The sequence below is a fragment of the Rhamphochromis sp. 'chilingali' genome (assembly GCF_963969265.1).
Source record: "Rhamphochromis sp. 'chilingali' genome assembly, chromosome: 5".
In the NCBI taxonomy this organism is placed as follows: Eukaryota; Metazoa; Chordata; class Actinopteri; order Cichliformes; family Cichlidae; genus Rhamphochromis; species Rhamphochromis sp. 'chilingali'.
Window position 1 is genome coordinate 32,729,287 of NC_137932.1, and position 20,810 is coordinate 32,750,096.

General features: G+C 41.3%; 2 protein-coding genes across 3 annotated transcripts in view; one reads left to right on the forward strand and one right to left on the reverse strand.

Annotated features, from left to right (window-relative positions):
- The first annotated feature begins 756 nt into the window (after positions 1 to 756).
- On the forward strand, positions 757 to 20,001 carry mfsd4b (major facilitator superfamily domain containing 4B). The gene is made up of 4 exons (XM_080881767.1): positions 757 to 1,836; positions 12,650 to 12,818; positions 12,904 to 13,020; positions 14,768 to 20,001. The coding sequence occupies exons 1-4, from the start codon at positions 1,558 to 1,560 to the stop codon at positions 16,018 to 16,020; spliced, it is 1,818 nt and encodes a 605-aa protein (XP_080737893.1). The 5' UTR covers positions 757 to 1,557; the 3' UTR covers positions 16,021 to 20,001.
- The window catches only part of rev3l (REV3 like, DNA directed polymerase zeta catalytic subunit), a 94,174-nt gene continuing 92,723 nt past the window's right edge, over positions 19,360 to 20,810 (reverse strand). For both annotated transcript variants that reach the window (XM_080881763.1, XM_080881764.1), the window contains one exon: positions 19,360 to 20,424. In XM_080881763.1, coding sequence (XP_080737889.1) covers positions 20,284 to 20,424 — 141 coding nt within the window. In that variant the 3' untranslated portion in view covers positions 19,360 to 20,283. The remainder of the gene's footprint in view (positions 20,425 to 20,810) is intronic.

The window sequence follows — 20,810 nt, forward strand, 5'->3', positions numbered from 1 at the left end:
ACAAGTGTTCCAGACCTGCTCCCACAAAACCACACCATGCTGCCACATGAAGTACACCGCAAAACCTTTAAGATTTACATTTAAGATTGACCCCTGTATGTTTTCTTCTATGCTTACTTGTTACGTCAAGGCCAAACTACTGCAATTTCTTATTAGAACCTCTCTTATAGGTGTTCAGGCTCCAACATACCACAGTGAGAGTGCTACGTGAGGTATTTTAATTAGAAGAAGTTAATTTAAAGTGGAGTATTTTACTAAATAACTACAATTTCACAAGTATCTGTAATAGCTTTGACATTTATCTGAGAGCTATTGTTACCAATACCTTTGAAATTAAAAGACATTCTTCTTCTCGTTCTTAAGGAAATATAAGATTGTATAAATTGTAGTTCATAAATAAGGTCAAATATAATATTTATATGCACTAATGCATTGGCATTAGCAGTTATTCTACATAGCTGAGAATTTACGAAAGAATATTGGACTTGAAATGTTTAAGGGAGAAAAGGGGATTTTTAAAATTCAGGTCTTTGAAGTCAGTTCAGTTTTATTTATATAGCACCAAATCACAACAACATTTGCCTCAAGGAGCTTTATATAGTAAAGGAAACACCATACAGTAATACACAGAAAATCTCAACAATCATATGACCCCCTATGAGCAAGCGCTTTAGGGACAGTGGGAAGGAAAAACTCAATTTTAACAGGAAAAACCCTCCAGCAGAACTAGGCTGAGGGAGGATTGAGTGAAGAAGAAACACACAGTGCATCGTGGGATGCCCCCAGCAGCCTGGACCTATTGCAACTTTGCTGCCAAGTAATTAAAGTTCTTACACGCTTTGGTTTTTATTTGTGCTCAGCCAGTTTACTTGGTACAAACTCTAGATGGCGCCATGTGCTTTCACTACAGCCAGGCAGAAAAGGCTTCTAACTACGACTATGACAGGACACCGGCAGCCCTGGATCATTTGGTGCTCTTGAGCTGTGAACAGCCAGTAGAAACAGAGGTCTTACTCTGCCATGATTTCAGGGTACTGAAAAGCTCATAAACAAAGCGAAGCGATCGCCTGTTTTGGCACATGGCATTCTGGGTTTTGCATCGGTCCCAGGTCCATTGATTTGCAATAATACGAAAACGCACAGGTGAAAGTGATAACATTACAAAACAGTGCTTGCTGATTAATATAATTAAAGTAAAAAAAATATTCAGGTTATTCAAAAGGAAGGTGTCTCTTTACACACGGAGTGAGCAACAATCCCAATAGATGATCTTTGCAAACCTTCAGCAGCCATACAGGCAGCAGCTGTTGACATATGGAGGGATTCCACAGCTGCAGCGGTGGTACCCTGCGGTCACCGTCGCATTAAAGATGTCCGACTCAAAAAATCCGTGTATTTAATAACCAACTGCGGCCTTCAAACACGAGGCGCCAGAACGGGAGGAGATAAAAGACTCGCTTTATTATCTGTAGTCAGTCAGCAGTTGTGCGGCGTTGTGACAGCTCACCATCACTCCCAGCAACACACTCTCTCTCTCTCGGTGCTAGACCGACAGCTATGTCTACGTCCGTCACGCGTGACACCGATATTAAAAAGAAGCACGTCCATTTCGCCAGTATGGAGGAGGACGACAACGACGACAAGGAGGAGGACACCCTGTTTGACAAGAGGAAGGACACTGGGCGAGAAATGAAGAACGCATTAAAGGGGGCGAAGAGAAAGACCACACAAAACAGCGACGACCGGGTGGAGGTGGTTGGCGGAGGAAGGGGCGGCCAAGGAGCAGCCGGCCGCTGGATGGTTACGCTCGCGCTCTGTGCATCTTGCCTGGGCTTGGTAAATAGTTAGGAGTGGGAAGTTAGCTTAAACCTGCCGGTTCATTAACCCTCTGATGCATAGTGGTCATGGAGTGGACAGCTACTAAAACGTACATATCTCTTTAATGCATTGGTTTCTATGGTGGAACTGCATATTAGCCTTTAGAGTGCTCTCTGCTGCCATGCTCCATTGAGGTCAATTCAGTGTTCAGTTAGTGCAACTGCAAGTAAATTTCCTCTGAATCAAAGATGGCAGACAAACTGTCACCCCTGCCGACCACTGCTGGCATATCCTGTCAATCCTTCTATGCTAAAAGAGCCCAACAGGTAAAAAAAATATGATGATATGCAGTAACATCTAGGGAAGGATATTATCTGTTTGGAATAAGAAATTGTTATGTCTAATATGTAGAAAACTACGATTAACCATGTGTCCACTGTAGTGGACATCATGCATTACCCACTATATTTTTTTAACATAAGTCATAAATTGTCTCACTGTTTTTTGGGACTGTTTTGGTTATAAGTAAGCATATAATTGTTACATTTATAAGCTACTCATTTAAAATATATATTTCTGTGCAGATCAGCTGTAGTTTGAGTTACTATAATAATTATTTTATCATATTTTGTAGACTTCAAATGCAGCAAAGAATAAGGCAGCGTACAGAATAGTCCAGGAAATTCCATCCAGCTCCAGTGATGATGATTTCATTGATGAGTGCAGTGATGATGAGTTCAGTGATAAGTCCAGTGATGATGAGAGTGGCTGCCAGAGCAGAACAGAGACATAGGAACTACGGACAGCCTAGGTGTGATGAACACAGAAGTGTTTGGAGATGCAGAGACTAAGATGTCAGTTTGTGTTTTCTTCCAGCATGCTACTAAGGGCTTGGTAATACTGTCCTGCATCGTTATAGAACTGTGTAGACTCAAAAATGTTTCTCTTGTTGGAGATAGTTTGCCATATTCAGGTGTAGGATTCACAGCTAGGACTGTTGATTGGTTTTGTTATTTACGTCTAAACATTGGGGCCTTATGAGTTGAAAGTTCCAAAAAAATTGCTGAGATGTTTTTCAAAGGATACAAGCAAACAAGTGTTTGTATATTTACAATAGAACACAAGGTAATTAATTTTTATAGTAAATTCACAGTATTTCATGCTAAGTGCTCAGGCGCATGTAGTCCACTGGAGTGGACAAGTTTATAACTTTATAAAAAAACATATTTTTGGGAAAAAAAGAGTTGAACATTTTTTTTCATGTCCTGAGAAGAATAAAAGCACTTAAGAAAAAAATCTTGACCAAGGCTTTCATAATTCATGCATCAGAGGGTTAAACAATTCTCTGACTTTTCTCATTCCTTTAAAAAGGAAATGAATTGGAAAATTTTAAATAAATAAATATAATGTGGTAACTGAATAGATTTATTAAGTTGGTTGGGATATCTACAACAGTTAACTAGTTGGCTAGCTAGGGTTGTATTAATGTTATCCGTTAGCATATAGCCATAAACCGCTAGCTTATCACACTGCGGTCAAGTGAGCCCTCACTTACGAAGTCGCAGTCAAGCTAGCTGCCCCGCCAGCCGCACCGAAAATGTGGTTGCACTACTCTTACGTATATTACGGTATGGGTGAAAACCGGATTAGAAACGCAGTGTTTTGTGTCCTGACACTATTTTACTTCACAATCCACTCCCAGTTTTAGTGTATCTCCACTTTCCCCCCTGTGATCCACAGCCCAAATTACTGTATGATTCAGAGAAAATTAACAATAAAATTTACCCAATTTACTCAACTATACTTTTAATGTCCTCATCTTTGACCTGAGATTACAGGAAAACTGTAAGAGGTGACGCAGATATTTCACTGGATTATGACTCTGGGTGACCCCCACTCTGCACCCTGTGATCCACAGCCCAAATTACTGTACGGATTTTGAGAAAATTCATAGCAAAATCTTCCCATTGTGCTTTACTGTACTCCACATATTAACATCTTTGAGCTCCGATTACAGGAAAATTGTAAGAGGTGACGCAGATATTTCACTGGATTCTGACTCTAGGCTGTCGCCACTCTTCACCCTGTGATCCACAGCCAAAATTACTGTATGGATTTTGAGAAAATTCATAGCAAAATCTTCCCATTATGCTTTACTGTACTCCACATATTGACATCTTTGAGCTCTGATTACAGGAAAACTGTAAGAGGTGACACAGATATTTCACTGGATTCTGACTCTGGGGGACCCCCACTCTGCACCCTGTGATCCACAGCCAAAATTACTGTACAGTTTTTGAGAAAATTGATAGTAAACTTTGCACAATTTACTCTACTGTACTCTATATATTCTCATCTTTGAGCTTAGATTAAAGGAAAACTGTAAGAGGTGACGCAGATATCTCACTGGATTATGACTCTGGGTGACCCCCACTCTGCATGCTGTGATCCACAGCAAAAATTACTGTATGGATTTTGAGAAAATTCATAGCAAAATCTTCCCATTTTGCTTTACTGTACTCTACATATTGACATCTTTGGCCTCAGATTACAGGAAAACTATAAGAGGTGACGCAGATATCTCACTGTATTCTGACTCTAGGCTGTCGCCACTCTTCACCCTGTTATCCACAGCAAAAATTACTGTACGGATTTTGAGAAAATTGATAGTAAACTTTGCACAATTTACTCTACTGTACTTTTAATATCCTCGTCTTTAACCTCAGATTACAGGAAAACTGTAAGAGGTGACGCAGATATTTCACTGGATTATGACTCTGGGTGACCCCCACTCTGCACCCTGTGATCCACAGCAAAAATTACTGTACGGATTTTGAGAAAATTGATAGTAAACTTTTCACAATTTACTCTACTGTACTCTATATATTCTCATTTTTGAGCTCAGATTACAGGAAAACTATAAGAGGTGACGCAGATATTTCACTGGATTATGACTCTGGGTGACCCCCACTCTGCATGCTGTGATCCACAGCCAAAATTACTGTACAGTTTTTGAGAAAATTGATAGTAAAATCTTCCCATTTTGCTTTACTGTACTCTACATATTGACATCTTTGAGCTCAGATTACAGGAAAACTATAAGAGGTGACGCAGATATTTCACTGGATTCTGAATCTAGGCTGTCGCCACTCTTCACCCTGTGATCCACAGCCAAAATTACTGTACAGTTTTTGAGAAAATTCATGGTAAAATCTTCCCATTTTGCTTTACTGTACTCTACATATTGACATCTTTGAGCTCCGATTACAGGAAAACTGTAAGAGGTGACGCAGATATTTCACTGGATTCTGAATCTAGGCCATCTCCACTCTTCACCATGTGATCCACAGCCAAAATTACTGTACGGTTTTTGAGAAAATTGATAGTAAACTTTGCACAATTTACTCTACTGTACTTTTAATATCCTCGTCTTTAACCTCAGATTACAGGAAAACTGTAAGAGGTGACGCAGATATTTCACTGGATTATGACTCTGGGTGACTCCCACTCTGCACCCTGTGATCCACAGCCAAAATTACTGTATGGATTTTGAGAAAATTCATAGCAAAATCTTCCCATTTTGCTTTACTGTACTCTACATATTGACATCTTTGGCCTCAGATTACAGGAAAACTATAAGAGGTGACGCAGATATCTCACTGTATTCTGACTCTAGGCTGTCGCCACTCTTCACCCTGTGATCCACAGCCAAAATTACTGTACGGATTTTGAGAAAATTGATAGTAAACTTTGCACAATTTACTCTACTGTACTCTATATATTCTCATCTTTGATCTTAGATTACAGGAAAACTGTAAGAGGTGACGCAGATATCTCACTGGATTATGACTCTGGGTGACCCCCACTCTGCACCCTGTGATCCACAGCCAAAATTACTGTACGGATTTCTGATGAAATTAAATCCTATTCCATTACCAAACAAAATGAGTTCATTGAAGTATTTGCTTAACTACAAGAAATGTCTTTCCACACACAATTTAAATTTTTCAAAATGTCATTCACACACCACCTCAAGTATCAACTTCAGTTTTAGACATTATTTATTCAGTGCTTAATCACAACAATAGTCAACTTAAGGCACTTACATAATAAGTTAAACCTTACAATAATACATACAGAGAAAAACCCAACAATCATATGACCCCCTATGAGCAACAGTGGGAAGGAAAAACTCCCTTTTAACAGGAAGAAACCTCCGGCAGAACCAGGCTCAGGGAGGGGCGGCCATCTGCCTCAACCGGTCAGGGTGAGAAATTACATTTCTCAGATTACTGATTTCTCATATTACTACTACACAGTTTAGATACACTCAACAAAAATATAAACGCAACACCTTTGTTACTGCTCCCATTCCCCATGGGATGGACATAGAGACCGAAAATTCATTCCAGATACACAATATAACCATCCCTCCCAAACAGTGGTCACAAATCAGTCCAAATGTGTGGTAGTGGGCACATCTGCCATATTGAGATAATCCATCCCACCTCACAGGTGTGCCACATCAGGATGCTGATCTGACATCATGAGTAGTGCACAGGTGTACCTCAGACTGCCCACAACAAAAGGCCACCCTGGAATGTGCAGTTTTGTCTCACAGCAAAATGCCACAGATGCCACAAGCAATGAGGGAGCGTGCAATTGGCATGCTGACAGCAGGAATGTCAACCAGATCTGTCGCCCGTGCATTGAATGTTCATTTCTCAACCATAAGCCGTCTCCACAGGCGTTTCAGAGAATATGGCAGCACATCCAACCGGCCTCACAACCGCAGACCTCGTGTAACCACACCAGCCCAGGACCTCCACATCCAGCAGGTTCACCTCCAAGATCGTCTGAGACCAGCCACCCAGACAGCTGCTGGAACAATTGGTTTGCACAACCAAACAATTTCTGCACAAACTGTCAGAAACCGTCTCAGGGAAGCTCAACTGCATGCCCGTCGTCCTCATCGGGGTCTTGACCTGACTCCAGCTCGTCACCGTAACAGACTTGTGTGGGCAAATGCTCACATTCGATGGCATCTGGCACGTTGGAGAGGTGTGCGCTTCACGGATGAATCATGGTTCACATTGTTCAGGGCAGATGGCAGCTGAGAATGTCCCAGTTCTTGCATGGCCAGCATACTCACCGGACATGTCACCCATTGAGCATGTTCGGGATGTGCTTGACCGGCGTATACGACAGCGTGTACCAGTTCCCACGAATATCCAACAACCTCGCACAGCCATTGAAGTGGAGTGGACCAACATTCCACAGGCCACAATTGACAATCTGATAGACTCCATGCGACGATGTGTTGCACTGCATGAGGCAAATGGTGGTCACACCAGATACTGACCGGTTCTGGGTCCCCAGACCCCCAATAGCGCAAAAAACTGCACATTCCAGGGTGGCCTTTTGTTGTGGGCAGTCTGAGGTACACCTGTGCACTACTCATGATGTCAGATCAGTATCCTGATGTGGCACACCTGTGAGGTGGGATGGATTATCTCAATATGGCAGATGTGCCCACTACCACACATTTGGACTGATTTGTGACCACTGTTTGGGAGGGATGGTTATATTGTGTATCTGGAATGAATTTTCGGTCTCTACGTCCATCCCATGGGGAATGGGAGCAGTAACAAAGGTGTTGCGTTTATATTTTTGTTGAGTGTATCTAAACTGTGTAGTAGTAATATGAGAAATCAGTAATCTGAGAAATGTAATTTCTCACCCTGACCGGTTGAGGCAGATGGCCGCCCCTCCCTGAGCCTGGTTCTGCCGGAGGTTTCTTGCTGTTAAAAGGGAGTTTTTCCTTCCCACTGTTGCTCATAGGGGGTCATATGATTGTTGGGTTTTTCTCTGTATGTATTATTGTAAGGTTTAACTTATTATGTAAGTGCCTTAAGTTGACTATTGTTGTGATTAAGCACTGAATAAATAATGTCTAAAACTGAAGTTGATACTTGAGGTGGTGTGTGAATGACATTTTGAAAAATTTAAATTGTGTGTGGAAAGACATTTCTTGTAGTTAAGCAAATACTTCAATGAACTCATTTTGTTTGGTAATGGAATAGGATTTAATTTTATCAGAAATCCGTACAGTAATTTTGGCTGTGGATCACAGGGTGCAGAGTGGGGGTCACCCAGAGTCATAATCCAGTGAGATATCTGCGTCACCTCTTATAGTTTTCCTGTAATCTGAGGTCAAAGATGAGAATATTAAAAGTACAGTAGAGTAAATTGTGCAAAGTTTACTATCAATTTTCTCAAAAACCGTACAGTAATTTTTTCTGTGGATCACAGGGTGAAGAGTGGCGACAGCCTAGAGTCATAATCCAGTGAGATATCTGCGTCACCTCTTACAGTTTTCCTGTAATCTGAGCTCAAAGATGTCAATATATAAAGTACAGTACAGTAAATTGTGCAGTTTACTATCAATTTTCTCAAAATCCGTACAGTAATTTTGGCTGTGGATCACAGGGTGCAGAGTGGAGACAGCCTAGAGTCAGAATCCAGTGAGATATCTGCGTCACCTCTTATAGTTTTCCTGTAATCTGAGGCCAAAGATGTCAATATGTAGAGTACAGTAAAGCAAAATGGGAAGATTTTGCTATGAATTTTCTCAAAATCCATACAGTAATTTTTGCTGTGGATCACAGGGTGCAGAGTGGGGGTCACCCAGAGTCATAATCCAGTGAGATATCTGCGTCACCTCTTACAGTTTTCCTGTAATCTAAGATCAAAGATGAGAATATATAGAGTACAGTAGAGTAAATTGTGCAAAGTTTACTATCAATTTTCTCAAAATCCGTACAGTAATTTTTGCTGTGGATCACAGGGTGCAGAGTGGGGGTCACCCAGAGTCATAATCCAGTGAAATATCTGCGTCACCTCTTACAGTTTTCCTGTAATCTGAGGTTAAAGACGAGGATATTAAAAGTACAGTAGAGTAAATTGTGCAAAGTTTACTATCAATTTTCTCAAAAACTGTACAGTAATTTTGGCTGTGGATGACAGGGTGCAGAGTGGAGATGGCCTAGATTCATAATCCAGTGAAATATCTGCGTCACCTCTTACAGTTTTCCTGTAATCGGAACTCAAAGATGTCAATATGTAGAGTACAGTGAAGCAAAATGGGAAGATTTTACCATGAATTTTCTCAAAAACTGTACAGTAATTTTGGCTGTGGATCACAGGGTGAAGAGTGGCGACAGCCTAGATTCAGAATCCAGTGAAATATCTGCGTCACCTCTTATAGTTTTCCTGTAATCTGAGCTCAAAGATGAGAATATATAGAGTACAGTAGAGTAAATTGTGCAAAGTTTACTATCAATTTTCTCAAAATCCATACAGTAATTTTTGCTGTGGATCACAGGGTGCAGAGTGGAGATGGCCTAGATTCATAATCCAGTGAAATATCTGCGTCACCTCTTATGGTTTTCCTGTAATCTGAGCTCAAAGATGAGAATATATAGAGTATAGTACAGTAAATTGTGCAAAGTTTACTATCAATTTTCTCAAAATCCGTACAGTAATTTTTGCTGTGGATCACAGGGTGCAGAGTGGGGGTCACCCAGAGTCATAATCCAGTGAAATATCTGCGTCACCTCTTACAGTTTTCCTGTAATCTGAGGTTAAAGACGAGGATATTAAAAGTACAGTAGAGTAAATTGTGCAAAGTTTACTATCAATTTTCTCAAAAACCGTACAGTAATTTTGGCTGTGGATCACAGGGTGAAGAGTGGCGACAGCCTAGAGTCAGAATACAGTGAGATATCTGCGTCACCTCTTATAGTTTTCCTGTAATCTGAGGCCAAAGATGTCAATATGTAGAGTACAGTAAAGCAAAATGGGAAGATTTTGCTATGAATTTTCTCAAAATCCATACAGTAATTTTTGCTGTGGATCACAGGGTGCAGAGTGGGGGTCACCCAGAGTCATAATCCAGTGAGATATCTGCGTCACCTCTTACAGTTTTCCTGTAATCTAAGCTCAAAGATGAGAATATATAGAGTACAGTAGAGTAAATTGTGCAAAGTTTACTATCAATTTTCTCAAAATCCGTACAGTAATTTTGGCTGTGGATCACAGGGTGAAGACTGGAGATGGCCTAGATTCATAATCCAGTGAAATATCTGCGTCACCTCTTACAGTTTTCCTGTAATCGGAGATCAAAGATGTCAATATGTAGAGTACAGTAAAGCAAAATGGGAAGATTTTACCATGAATTTTCTCAAAAACTGTACAGTAATTTTGGCTGTGGATGACAGGGTGCAGAGTGGCGACAGCCTAGATTCAGAATCCAGTGAGATATCTGCGTCACCTCTTACAGTTTTCCTGTAATCTCAGGTCAAAGATGAGGACATTAAAAGTATAGTTGAGTAAATTGGGTAAATTTTATTGTTAATTTTCTCTGAATCATACAGTAATTTGGGCTGTGGATCACAGGGGGGAAAGTGGAGATTAACCAAAACTGGGAGTGGATTGTGAAGTAAAATAGTGTCAGGACAGAAAACACTGCGTTTCTAAGCCAGTCGGCACCTATACCGTAATATGCGTAAGAGTAGTGCAACAACATTTTAGGTGCGGCTGGCGGGGCGGCTAGCTTGACTGCGACTTCGTAAGTGAGGGCTCACTTGACCGCAGTCTTATCACGGCTGTCCAATATTCATTTGCGTTCTTTGGAATTTCTACTGAAGTCTACTCCAGGAAATGAATTTGAAATGTCAGAAGATCTGCAGTTACTTATATAGTGCCATAATATAGTAGATTTTTGGCCTGTTATGGTTCTGTCGAGCGTTGTAAACGAAGGAGACCTTTCAATTTAAGTCGTACTTTGTGTCCTTAGGTTGTTTTTGACTGGCCCCACATGTCGGTTGCCTTTATAGTTGTTATAAAGGTGCAACAGAATGTGAATCTACGTACACAAGGTGGTCACATGTGCTTGTAACTATTGAATAGTAAGCAATATTACGGTTGTAATAGTTCAGTGAATGCAGCAGTATCCTGCACAACCGGATTTTCATAGTTGTAAATCTCGCTCTTCAACCATTTATTCCGCATCAGATTAGTGAAATCCACCTGCACACACTGGACGACTTTCTCCTGCATTAACCTTTTCTCCCCCCATTGGGCCTGGGGAAGAACATTCAAGTTTTGTTGTTTCAGCATCAGATTATCCTGTTAAAAAAGTGGGGAAATGGAAACTTTTATTACAGTTATTTAAGGATTGATATCAATCAGCTCTGATTGATGCCAGTGTCAGCTCTGCAGTTTTTGTTGTCACTGAGTGTGAACTCAGTGTAGAGAACAAAAAACTTGGAGGCTCTGTGAGCAAAAGCTCCACTTCACTTTTTTGTGTGATGCGAAGCAGTTAGATAAGCATGCTGGCACTGGTAAAAGGAACGGATAAACTCTGAGGATTATGTTCAGTTTAGATTAGATTAGCCTTTGTTGTCTCCCTTCGAAGAAATTTTGCTTTGTCATTCAAGAAAAACCATCACATAAATTAATCGTCATACCATTTCACATGCACACACTTACAGTTTACTTATTACTATTCAAGGTTCAAGGTTCTTTATTTGTCACATGCATAGTTATACAAGTATAACACACAGTGAAATGTAGCCTGACACGCTCCTCGACATGTGCAAAAAAATTGGGGGGGGGGGGTGTAGAGGAAGAACATTATATATATATATATATATATATATATATATATATATATATATATATATATATATATATATATATATATATATATACACACATTGGGTGAATGTGCAGTAGTAGCAATTCAATGGTTTGACAAATTGGAGCACTAAAGAAAATATAAATATAATTTGAACAACTCACAATTTGGTACCCTGTACCTTTTACCTGATAGTATTAGCTTTATATTCTCTAGGTTTTTGTGTAAACCGTGTGATTTATATCTCTAGGAATTTTACAGGCCACACTTTATTGCAGTTTCCTCTGATAGCACCTGGGGGAAAATGGAGGGAGCATGCCAGTGGTCTTTCCAGCCCTTTGCATCAAATTTTGAACCTTTGATCTGAGCTGACAGACAGGTTACTAAACTGTGTAGTATTGCCAGAACAGATAGCAGATTCAGTAGTTAGCATATAAAATAAGTAAAGCTTTCATCCACCCCAGGGAGTTTAGAAAGTGTAAACTCTGGAAGACTAGTTCTGGCACTAATGAATCTAGTATACATGAGAGTCAAGGTGCGTGAACGAGTAGAACTGACATTTAACTGTTTTTGTGTTTTCATTAGAAAAGCCAGGTGCTGTCTAGTTATACAGGAGTTCACCTTCATCTATAGCATGGTGTTTAACAGTATGTGAGGGAGTGTAGTCTTAAATCATGAGCTTAGGTCCACAAACAGTAATTGTGCATAAGCTTAACTATTCTCTAAATGTTTATATTATATTAGTTATAGTAGTTAAACAATTATATGCAAATTAGCAGGGATCAAAAAAAAGTTTAGATTCGTTTAAATTTGTAAAAATTTTTCAGTCTTAATTTTTCTCAACAGAAATCCTGAAATAAACATTTGTGCAGTATGTGTTGATACGTTGCCACCTCTGTCTTCACCTCGTGTCTTGTTGCTGACAAAAACACAGGAGGAGGAGGTAAAGTTTTCATTGGGGGTGAGCAGAATGCACAGGGTTGGAAATGTTAGTTTAGTTCTCCTAGATCCTGATGCGATCATTTGTCATTGATCTCTCAAGGAGATGAGACAAGTAGGACAATGGAGGGAGAGGAGTGGGTCCAACAACAACAGTCGTGGCTTGCTCTAAGCTTTGTCTTATTTTCTTAGGGGATGTGTATCTCAGTTCTTGGCCCCACACTGGAAGACTTGGCTGCAAATGTGAACCAGGATATCGGCAACATCTCCTACATCTTTGTTGGCCGCTCTGCAGGCTACGCCGGCGGATCCCTATTAGGAGGCATTCTGTTTGACTGCATGAACCCCCATCTCCTGCTAGGTACCTTTCTAGCTTGTTGTTCTTGCCAGCCGGCCTTTACAGTCATTTTATGAGATTGATTTTGCCTCCTGTGGTAATCTTCTAGGTTTGTCCATGCTGCTCACGGCTTCTGGAATGTGTGCCATCCCTTACTGTAAGCAGGCTCTGCTCCTCACTGTGTTCATGTCCAGCATTGGGATATCCATGGGTGTTATAGATACAGGTAAGTAAACTATTGATATTCACTGTATCAGTGAAAGTTCAATGATTTTAACGGTCAGCCTCAGCTGATGAGTTTGTGCAGGGCTCAGAGCCACAAGTGGCTGTTTTTACCTCTTTTTCTCATCATTCTCTCGCCTGCTGTGGTGATGCATGTTTAAATGAGGGCATGGCTTAGCTGCAGCAGAGTGAATAAACAGTAGTGGAGTCCTGTTTGTAACATTGAGGGAGATGGTATGAGTAATTCAGTGCAATAGACATGGGCTGCTGGGAACTTCCCATGATATGATATGACATTCCTTTTGGCTCTCGGAGGAGGCGGACACACTTTTTCTCCTCTCTCTTATCTTCCCTGCTTAGTTCTTATGTCCTTGTCTAGTCTCGTGTTTTTTGTATTACTTTCCCTGGAACACTCTCTCACAGTCTGTTTCTAAAACCTAAAGAGAATTATGGATTTGATCAACTGGTCTCTGAATGCTATTGACACCCTTGTTGCTTTTCTGTGTTTATTGTGCTATGGTGTGTTGATATCTGTGCATTCCTGTATTATCCTTTTGTGTTACACATTTCGATGTTTTTTTTCCTCGCTACCTAGCCTGACCTGTCTCCCCAATGTGATGTTTGTGTATTGTATGTACGGTCGGCAAGGTCTGTCATCTCGGTTGTGGGCAAAAGACCAAATAAAGGCTATCTCATCTCATCTCATATACTGAGCATTTATTCTCAACTTGATTCTTTTCACTCTACATGTGTTTATCCACCACTTTAGATTTAAAGCTTCAAACCACATTACCAACTCGTCCACAGCGTGCCTTTCCTGTCTCCCTCTGTTCATCCCTAACTGGTGGCCAGTTTTTCCTTCCGACTGTTCCCAAGTGCTTTGTCATTAATGTTGTCTCATTGTGAGGTTTTATCTCTAACGTTGTAGGCTCTTTACCCTAAAATACAATGTGCTTTGAGTTGACTGTTGCTGTGTATTGGTGCATACGTAAATAAAATTGAATGAAAGTGAAACCGTGGAGAGAACAGGGCACCAGTGACAGACCTGCTAGTTCTGGTGTTCTGTGGTTCAGCTGTAAGAACAAAGGTCTCACTGAGGGACAGTGGGCCCTCATAGAGTTTGTTTCCAAAAGGTTGTTCAGAAACATGCACAAGTAGCATGCCGAAGGTAATTTGTAGCACTCTGGCAGTGCTTCTCCTGATCCTCCTCTCAAAAAACGAACAGATACTTGTCCTGCTGTTGGGTTAATGCTCTTCGAAGGCCCCTTTCAACTCTGCTTGTGTAACGTCTCCTCTCCTCTATACTCTTGACACTGTGCTGGCACACACAGCAAACCTTTCCTTTTCGGGGTGTTGTCTGGTTGTTGCTTCTTCAGTGCACCTCTTTTCACTTTGATGTGCACCAGAAGAAGTGAAATGAATTCATAGTGAATTATGTTTCCTTCCTGCAAATTGACCTATAAAGACCTTACAAAGACATTTACAAACTGTTTTGAAATCTTGTAAATCTTGCATGTAGTTAGTGCACCACGTGGTATTAGGCCTGTAGAATAATCCTTCATCTGCTTTTGCTAACAGTGGTAGCTTATTCTTAACATCATAAGAATGGAAACTTGCCGATGGAGTTATTTGGAGTCATTCCTTGTTTTGTCTGATTGTGATTCTTCTGTTAATCTTTTTTTTCTAGTTTAGCCAAAGCAAAGTGATGCTTGTGTCTCCATTCTTAACTATGTGTTTCTCCTGTGTGTCAGGTGGTAACGTGCTCATACTGGACACGTGGGGTGAGCAGTCGGGGCCTCACTTGCAAGCGCTGCACTTCAGTTTTGCCGCTGGGGCCTTTGTGTCTCCTATCATAGCCAAGCTGGTGTTTGGGACTGACTGGAAGGGCACTGAGGCCATAGCACCAACCAAGAGTACGCCTTCCACAGAGCCCCAGGTGACCAAAACCGTCAACACTCAGGGAGTCTCGCACAGTACCCTCAACTCCACCTGGGCCTACATCGTGATCGGTGCTTTTGTCTTTCTCATGTCCTTCCTCTTCTTCATCCTTTATTCTCGCTGCAGCGTGTCACGTGCAAAACCCCGCTCGGCCTCAGGAAAGCCCCTGGTGGCCAAATATCATGTGGCTCTTACAGCCCTCCTTTTCCTCTTCTTCTTTGCCTACGTCGGTGCTGAAGTAGCATATGGCTCCTTCATCTTTACCTTTGCTAAGGAGTACATCCACATGGCTGAGGCGAAGGCAGCTGGGCTAAACTCCCTGTTCTGGGGGTCATTTGCAGCGTGCCGTGGGTTAGCCATCTTCTTTGCAGCCTGCATGTACCCGGGAAACATGATCCTGCTCAGCCTGTTGGGCACCGCTATCTCCTCTCTTCTGCTCTGCTTCTTCAACAAGAAAGAGGAGGTCCTGTGGGTGTGCACTGCTATCTATGGGGCTTCCATGGCTGCCATTTTCCCAAGCGGCATCTCGTGGGTGGAGCAGTACACCACAGTAACGGGGCGCACAGCGGCAGTTTTCGTGGTGGGTGCAGCGCTGGGCGAGATGGTGCTGCCAGCACTCATAGGCTTCCTGCTCGAGAGGTTTCCAAAGCACCCGCTGCTCATGTACCTGTCACTCGTCACTGCCATCTTCACCTCCATCCTCTTTCCAGTCATGTACAAGCTGGCCTCGGTGAATGATGAAATTGAAAGCAGTGAATCCCAACGGGCACTGCTGGACTCAGGAGCTGATGAAGATGAGGATGAGGAAGAGCAGGATAATGAGGCCGATCAGTTGAACGACGCAGACTTTGAGGTCATTGAAATGGACGATACATCAAATTTTATGAATTCACCAAGCAAGATGTCCTCTCCCCCTGATGTCATGGCTCTAACAGACAGCCCCACTGCCCAAACCACACTGGTGTCAGAGCCTGCAGGCGCCACTTTCTCAGAGAGCATCTCTTTGGTAGGACACTCACCAAGACAGAACCTGCTGCTCTCTTTGGACCAAGAGAAGGGAGACTGAGAATGTCGGCTCAGTGACACGCCTCAACTGTCCATTTGCTGTCCAAGACCTGGAAACTCCAACATAGTTACTGTTTGTACTCTAGTAAAGGAAGCACTGACTAAGCAGTGCAGCTTATAAATCATACACACGCTTCCGCAGCTCAACTCAGTGCATCTTTTAAAGCTTTTGGACATCTGCTGGACAGTGAAGGATCAGATGTTGAAGTATTGCTATTTTCTTATAAATCATTTGACACTGTGTTCAATATTGTTGTGTCCTTATCCCCTCTGTAGTTAGGTAAAAGGTAAGGCTAGAATGAAAGTAAGAAATAGATCAGATATCAGCCTGATCCTGACTCAACGAACTTCACTGGGATCGTTGGCAACAGGTCAATCTATTCAGTTCAATTCTATGTTCTGTGTTTACTATGCCTTCCATCAGCAGTAGAGCACTGATTACAAACGGGAGAGCTAACATTTTGGTAACATAACATGAAGCCAAAAGCCAAGGGACAACAAGTTGTTATACTTCTTACATTTTGAATGTTTTTATGTTTGCAGTGTTTTTTGACTACAGCTAAGACTTCTCTGTCAGCTTCTTTCTTTGAGTTACTGGTATCACATTGGAGCTAGACAAACATGGATTGATGCATCGCTAGAATTCAGTGCCTTGTTTGAGGACGTGAGGAGAGTGGATGAGCTGAACCAGGGACAGACAGCTAGCCACCCCCTTAAAATAAAATCTTGCACTGCAAATACACTATATTGCCAAAAGTATTCACTCACCCTTCTAAATCATTACATTCAGGTGTTCCAATCACTTTCATGAGCACAGGTATATAAAATCAAGCTCCTAGGCATGCAGACTGCTTTTATAAACATTTGTGAGAGAATGGCTTGCTCTCAGGAGCTCAGTGACTTCAAATATGGTACTGTGATAAGATGCCACCTGTGCAAAGTCCAGTCAGGAAATTCTGTCACCATTAAATGTTCCACAAAATGAAAGTGATTGCGATTGACAGCAGCTCAGCCACATAAAATAACAGACTGGGGTCAGCAACTTTGTGCACAGTAGGGCTGAACGATATATCGCATTTGCGATAATATCGCGACATGATCAAGTGCAATTTTCTAACCGCAAAGGCTGCGATTATACTGCGATTATAAGGCTGTCCAAATTACTACCATATCCCAGAATTCATAGCGCGGCCCAGCCAAACTCCAGTTTCCAGCAATGGCGGCCGCTACTAAGTTTTAAAATTACTCATACTAATCTTTCTGGGTCACAAAATAAACTTTTAACATATTTTCAGGCGAGAAAGTAGTTGTGTAAACATCAAATATCTGCTCGGTTTATCAAGATATCCCATATTTGCAAAAGTGCTTCGACGTTTTCAGAGGCGTCTGCTACCCACCAGCTCGACAGCTAGCCGGGAGCTCGAGGATTACTGATGCGGCCGAGAACGGCACAACTCCCGGCACATCATTTTCAGATCACCGCGGAGTTTCGCTGCTCGGGTTAAACGTGATATATAAGTCACTTAGACAACCTAAAAATGTTATTGTTGGGCTTTTTTCAGTGTTTTGTTTGTTCGTGAGTAAATCGGTTTGGCTGAGATTAAAGTTATTAGATTAGATAAAATAAAACTTTATTAATCCCCCGGGTGGGTTCCTCCTTGGTTTTCACACAGCTGACTAAACGTCAAACAGAAAACTTATTAAACAGAAGTATGAGACAGTCGAGAATTTACACCAGTGTCTGGTTATATTTTAGATAGCAAGAAGCAGACGGCCGAGTTTATTAAACTCCACCGAGACAGCGGTGACGCTAATCAGAACTAGCCTTCTGATTAGCTAATCAGAAGGCTAGACCGTCCAATTTCACGCCTTTAAACTTTAAAGGCGTGTTTGTGTGTGTGTTTATACAATTGCTATTATGTTTGCACTTTATGTGTAATGTTACTGACTGCAGAGATCAGTAAGATGTGTGTATTTTTTATTTATTAGTTTTATTTATTTAATATTATTTTTTAATTGAATGACTGTCTAGTAGTTCACAGATGTCGAAAAACTGAGTGTGGTAAAGCCACTGATTTTTTTTATGTATATTTCTGCAATCTGCACATTGTACTGACTTTCATTTTAATGTTTACACCAGGGTTCCTTGTCAGCACTTTATGCTCAGATGTTTGTAAGCTAAAAATAAACTATTGTGTATGTTCAAATATACTGTTGTGATTGAAGAAGTTAAATAAAAATGTCAGTCATCAATTCATGCATCACCTCATGTCATCATAACAGAGGTCTGTCTTCCAGGAAAGAACAGTTTAAAATTAATGTAATATAGTATTGGCCATACTATATGATGTATTGCTTGTCTTTGTTTAATAATACAGAAGACAAAGACCTTAAAAAATAATCGCATATCGCATCGCAATCGCAATATTGGGGCAAAAAAAATCGCAATTAGATTATTTTCCATAATCGTTCAGCCCTAGTGCACAGTCAATCACTGCAGACTTCTAAACTTCATGTGGCCTTCAGATTAGCTCAAGAACAGAGTACAGAAGGTTACAGAATTGCAAAGTGCAATGCAAAGCATCATATGCAGTGGTGCAAACTGCATATGATGCCACTGAACTCTAGAGAAGTGGAGAGGTGTTCTCTGCAATGACGAATCATGTCTACATCTGGCAATCTGATGGAGGAGTTTGAGTTGGCAGCTGCTAGAACAGTACTTGTTTGACTGCATTGCACTAAGTGTAAATTTTTTTTAATGGGCTTGGGCTTGCTCCCTTAGTTCCAGAGAAAGGGACTCTTGATAATTCAGCACACCAAGACAATTTCATGCTTCCAACTTTGTGGGAGCAATTTGGGGATGGCCCTTTCCTATTCCAGCACAACTGTTTCTAAAGACATGGACGAGGAAGTTTGGTGTGGAAAAACTGGACTGGCCTGCACAGAGTCCTACACCTCAGCCTGACAGAACACCTTTGGGATGAATTAGAGCATCCCAACATTGGTGTCTGACCTCACAAATGCACTTCTGGAAGAACACTTCTAAACCTCGTAGAAAGCCTTCCAGAAAAGTTGAAGCTGTTATAGCTAAACATGGAATGTCACTCAAGCTCATATGTGTGTGTGAAGGCAGACGAGTAAAGACTTTTGGCAATCTAGTGTGTGTGTGTGATGAGCTGAGCTGTACAGTGTATGCAGCTGTTTTCTGTTGCACTTTTGTGAAAACTGGATTTTTTTTTTCTTCTTTTTGGTCTTGTGCTGTAATGGGTCATGTCACTGTGATTCCTCTGATTTTTTCTTTTTAAGCTCCTGATTTAGTGAAAGAAAGAAGGCATCTTCATACATTGATTTTTTTATTTTATTATATCAATCTCAAACCTTCACCCACAGCAATGTCCATTAAAAACAAACAAAAAGGATCTCCTTCATTATAAGTTTTTACATTTTTACAAATCCACAGATCCTGTGTACGGCTGCATGGAGTGGGAGGGTTAAAGATCAAATTTTAATGTAGTTTGAAGACGGTTCGCACAGTAAAATTGGAAACGTACACAAAACCATATATCCACAAGGAAATAATAGACTCTTCATGGCATAAATTACCAAATACAGTATTGCAGCAGTCCCACATTTAAAACTAAAAAAATGGAGAGCTTTCCAGTTCCCATACTCTGTAGTATGAACTGTCAAATCTGCCAAAACAGACAAGGTTAAAGAAACAGAAAAATGGCACCTTCAAAAAGAACGCATCAAACTGCTTTGATTGTGTTCATGGTTGGAGCTGTAGTTGGTTAATGCACAGTGAGATTGGAGATGGATCTGTACAGGAACTATTTACAAAAAGACTGCAGTCAGTATAAAAAGGAGAAAAAGTCAATTAGTGGTTTGGGTGTAGTTCGTCTCTGAATTTATAAGATCTTTAAAAACCAGTTACAGTGAATACACAATACGACACATGTTCCATGATTGGACTGCACTCAGTCCCGCAACAGGCCGTCTGTTGCCGTGTCATCAAAAAGATCAGCTTCATTCGGCCCATAGCAGCTAATGGAGATGGCAGCAAACGAACACACGGCCTCTTCCACTGGAGGCATGAAGTAAACAGTCTCCATACTCAGAGAAATACTTTGAGACAAAATGAGAAAACCCGTCAGGGCTCAATCAAAGCACCATTTAAACTTTTACAACCAAATGGACAAACACTAAGATGGAAGGCCAGGAATTAGCACCAAATCAGTGGGTGGCTCCGGGACTCGGGAGCCAATCAGAACTGCTCCAGCAGCTGACGGAGGTAGGGGGCCTTGGAAAGTTGTCTGTTTACCCGGGACAGCTTGTAGAGGACGAGACAGTCGAGGGACACGCAGGGAACCTGCCGCTCAGCACTGCCACTGCAGTTCCTACAGATCTGTATGCAAACAGAAACACAAGCACACAGTGATCACACAAGGATGAGCTCTGGTATGGACACCACTCACAAACATGTCACTACTAGTCTGACCAGAGAAAAACTGTGGAGTCCGACATTGTTTAAGCAAAACTGCACACCAACTCAACCCGAGTGATTGCTGCCACCAGGCATCATAACTGCTGACGTCAATTGCTGTCTTAATAAATCTAGATTTATCGCCAGAAAGCAGTTTCCGTGTTCCTTCAGTGTCGCCTGCTTTGAGTCGTATCAATTGGGTAAATGTTTAAAGACAGTGCGACAAAAGCAGGAAGAAATAAATACCTGTAATCACAGAAGTTAATGGTCCAATTATTATTCAAAACCTTAACAGGAGCTCATATTCT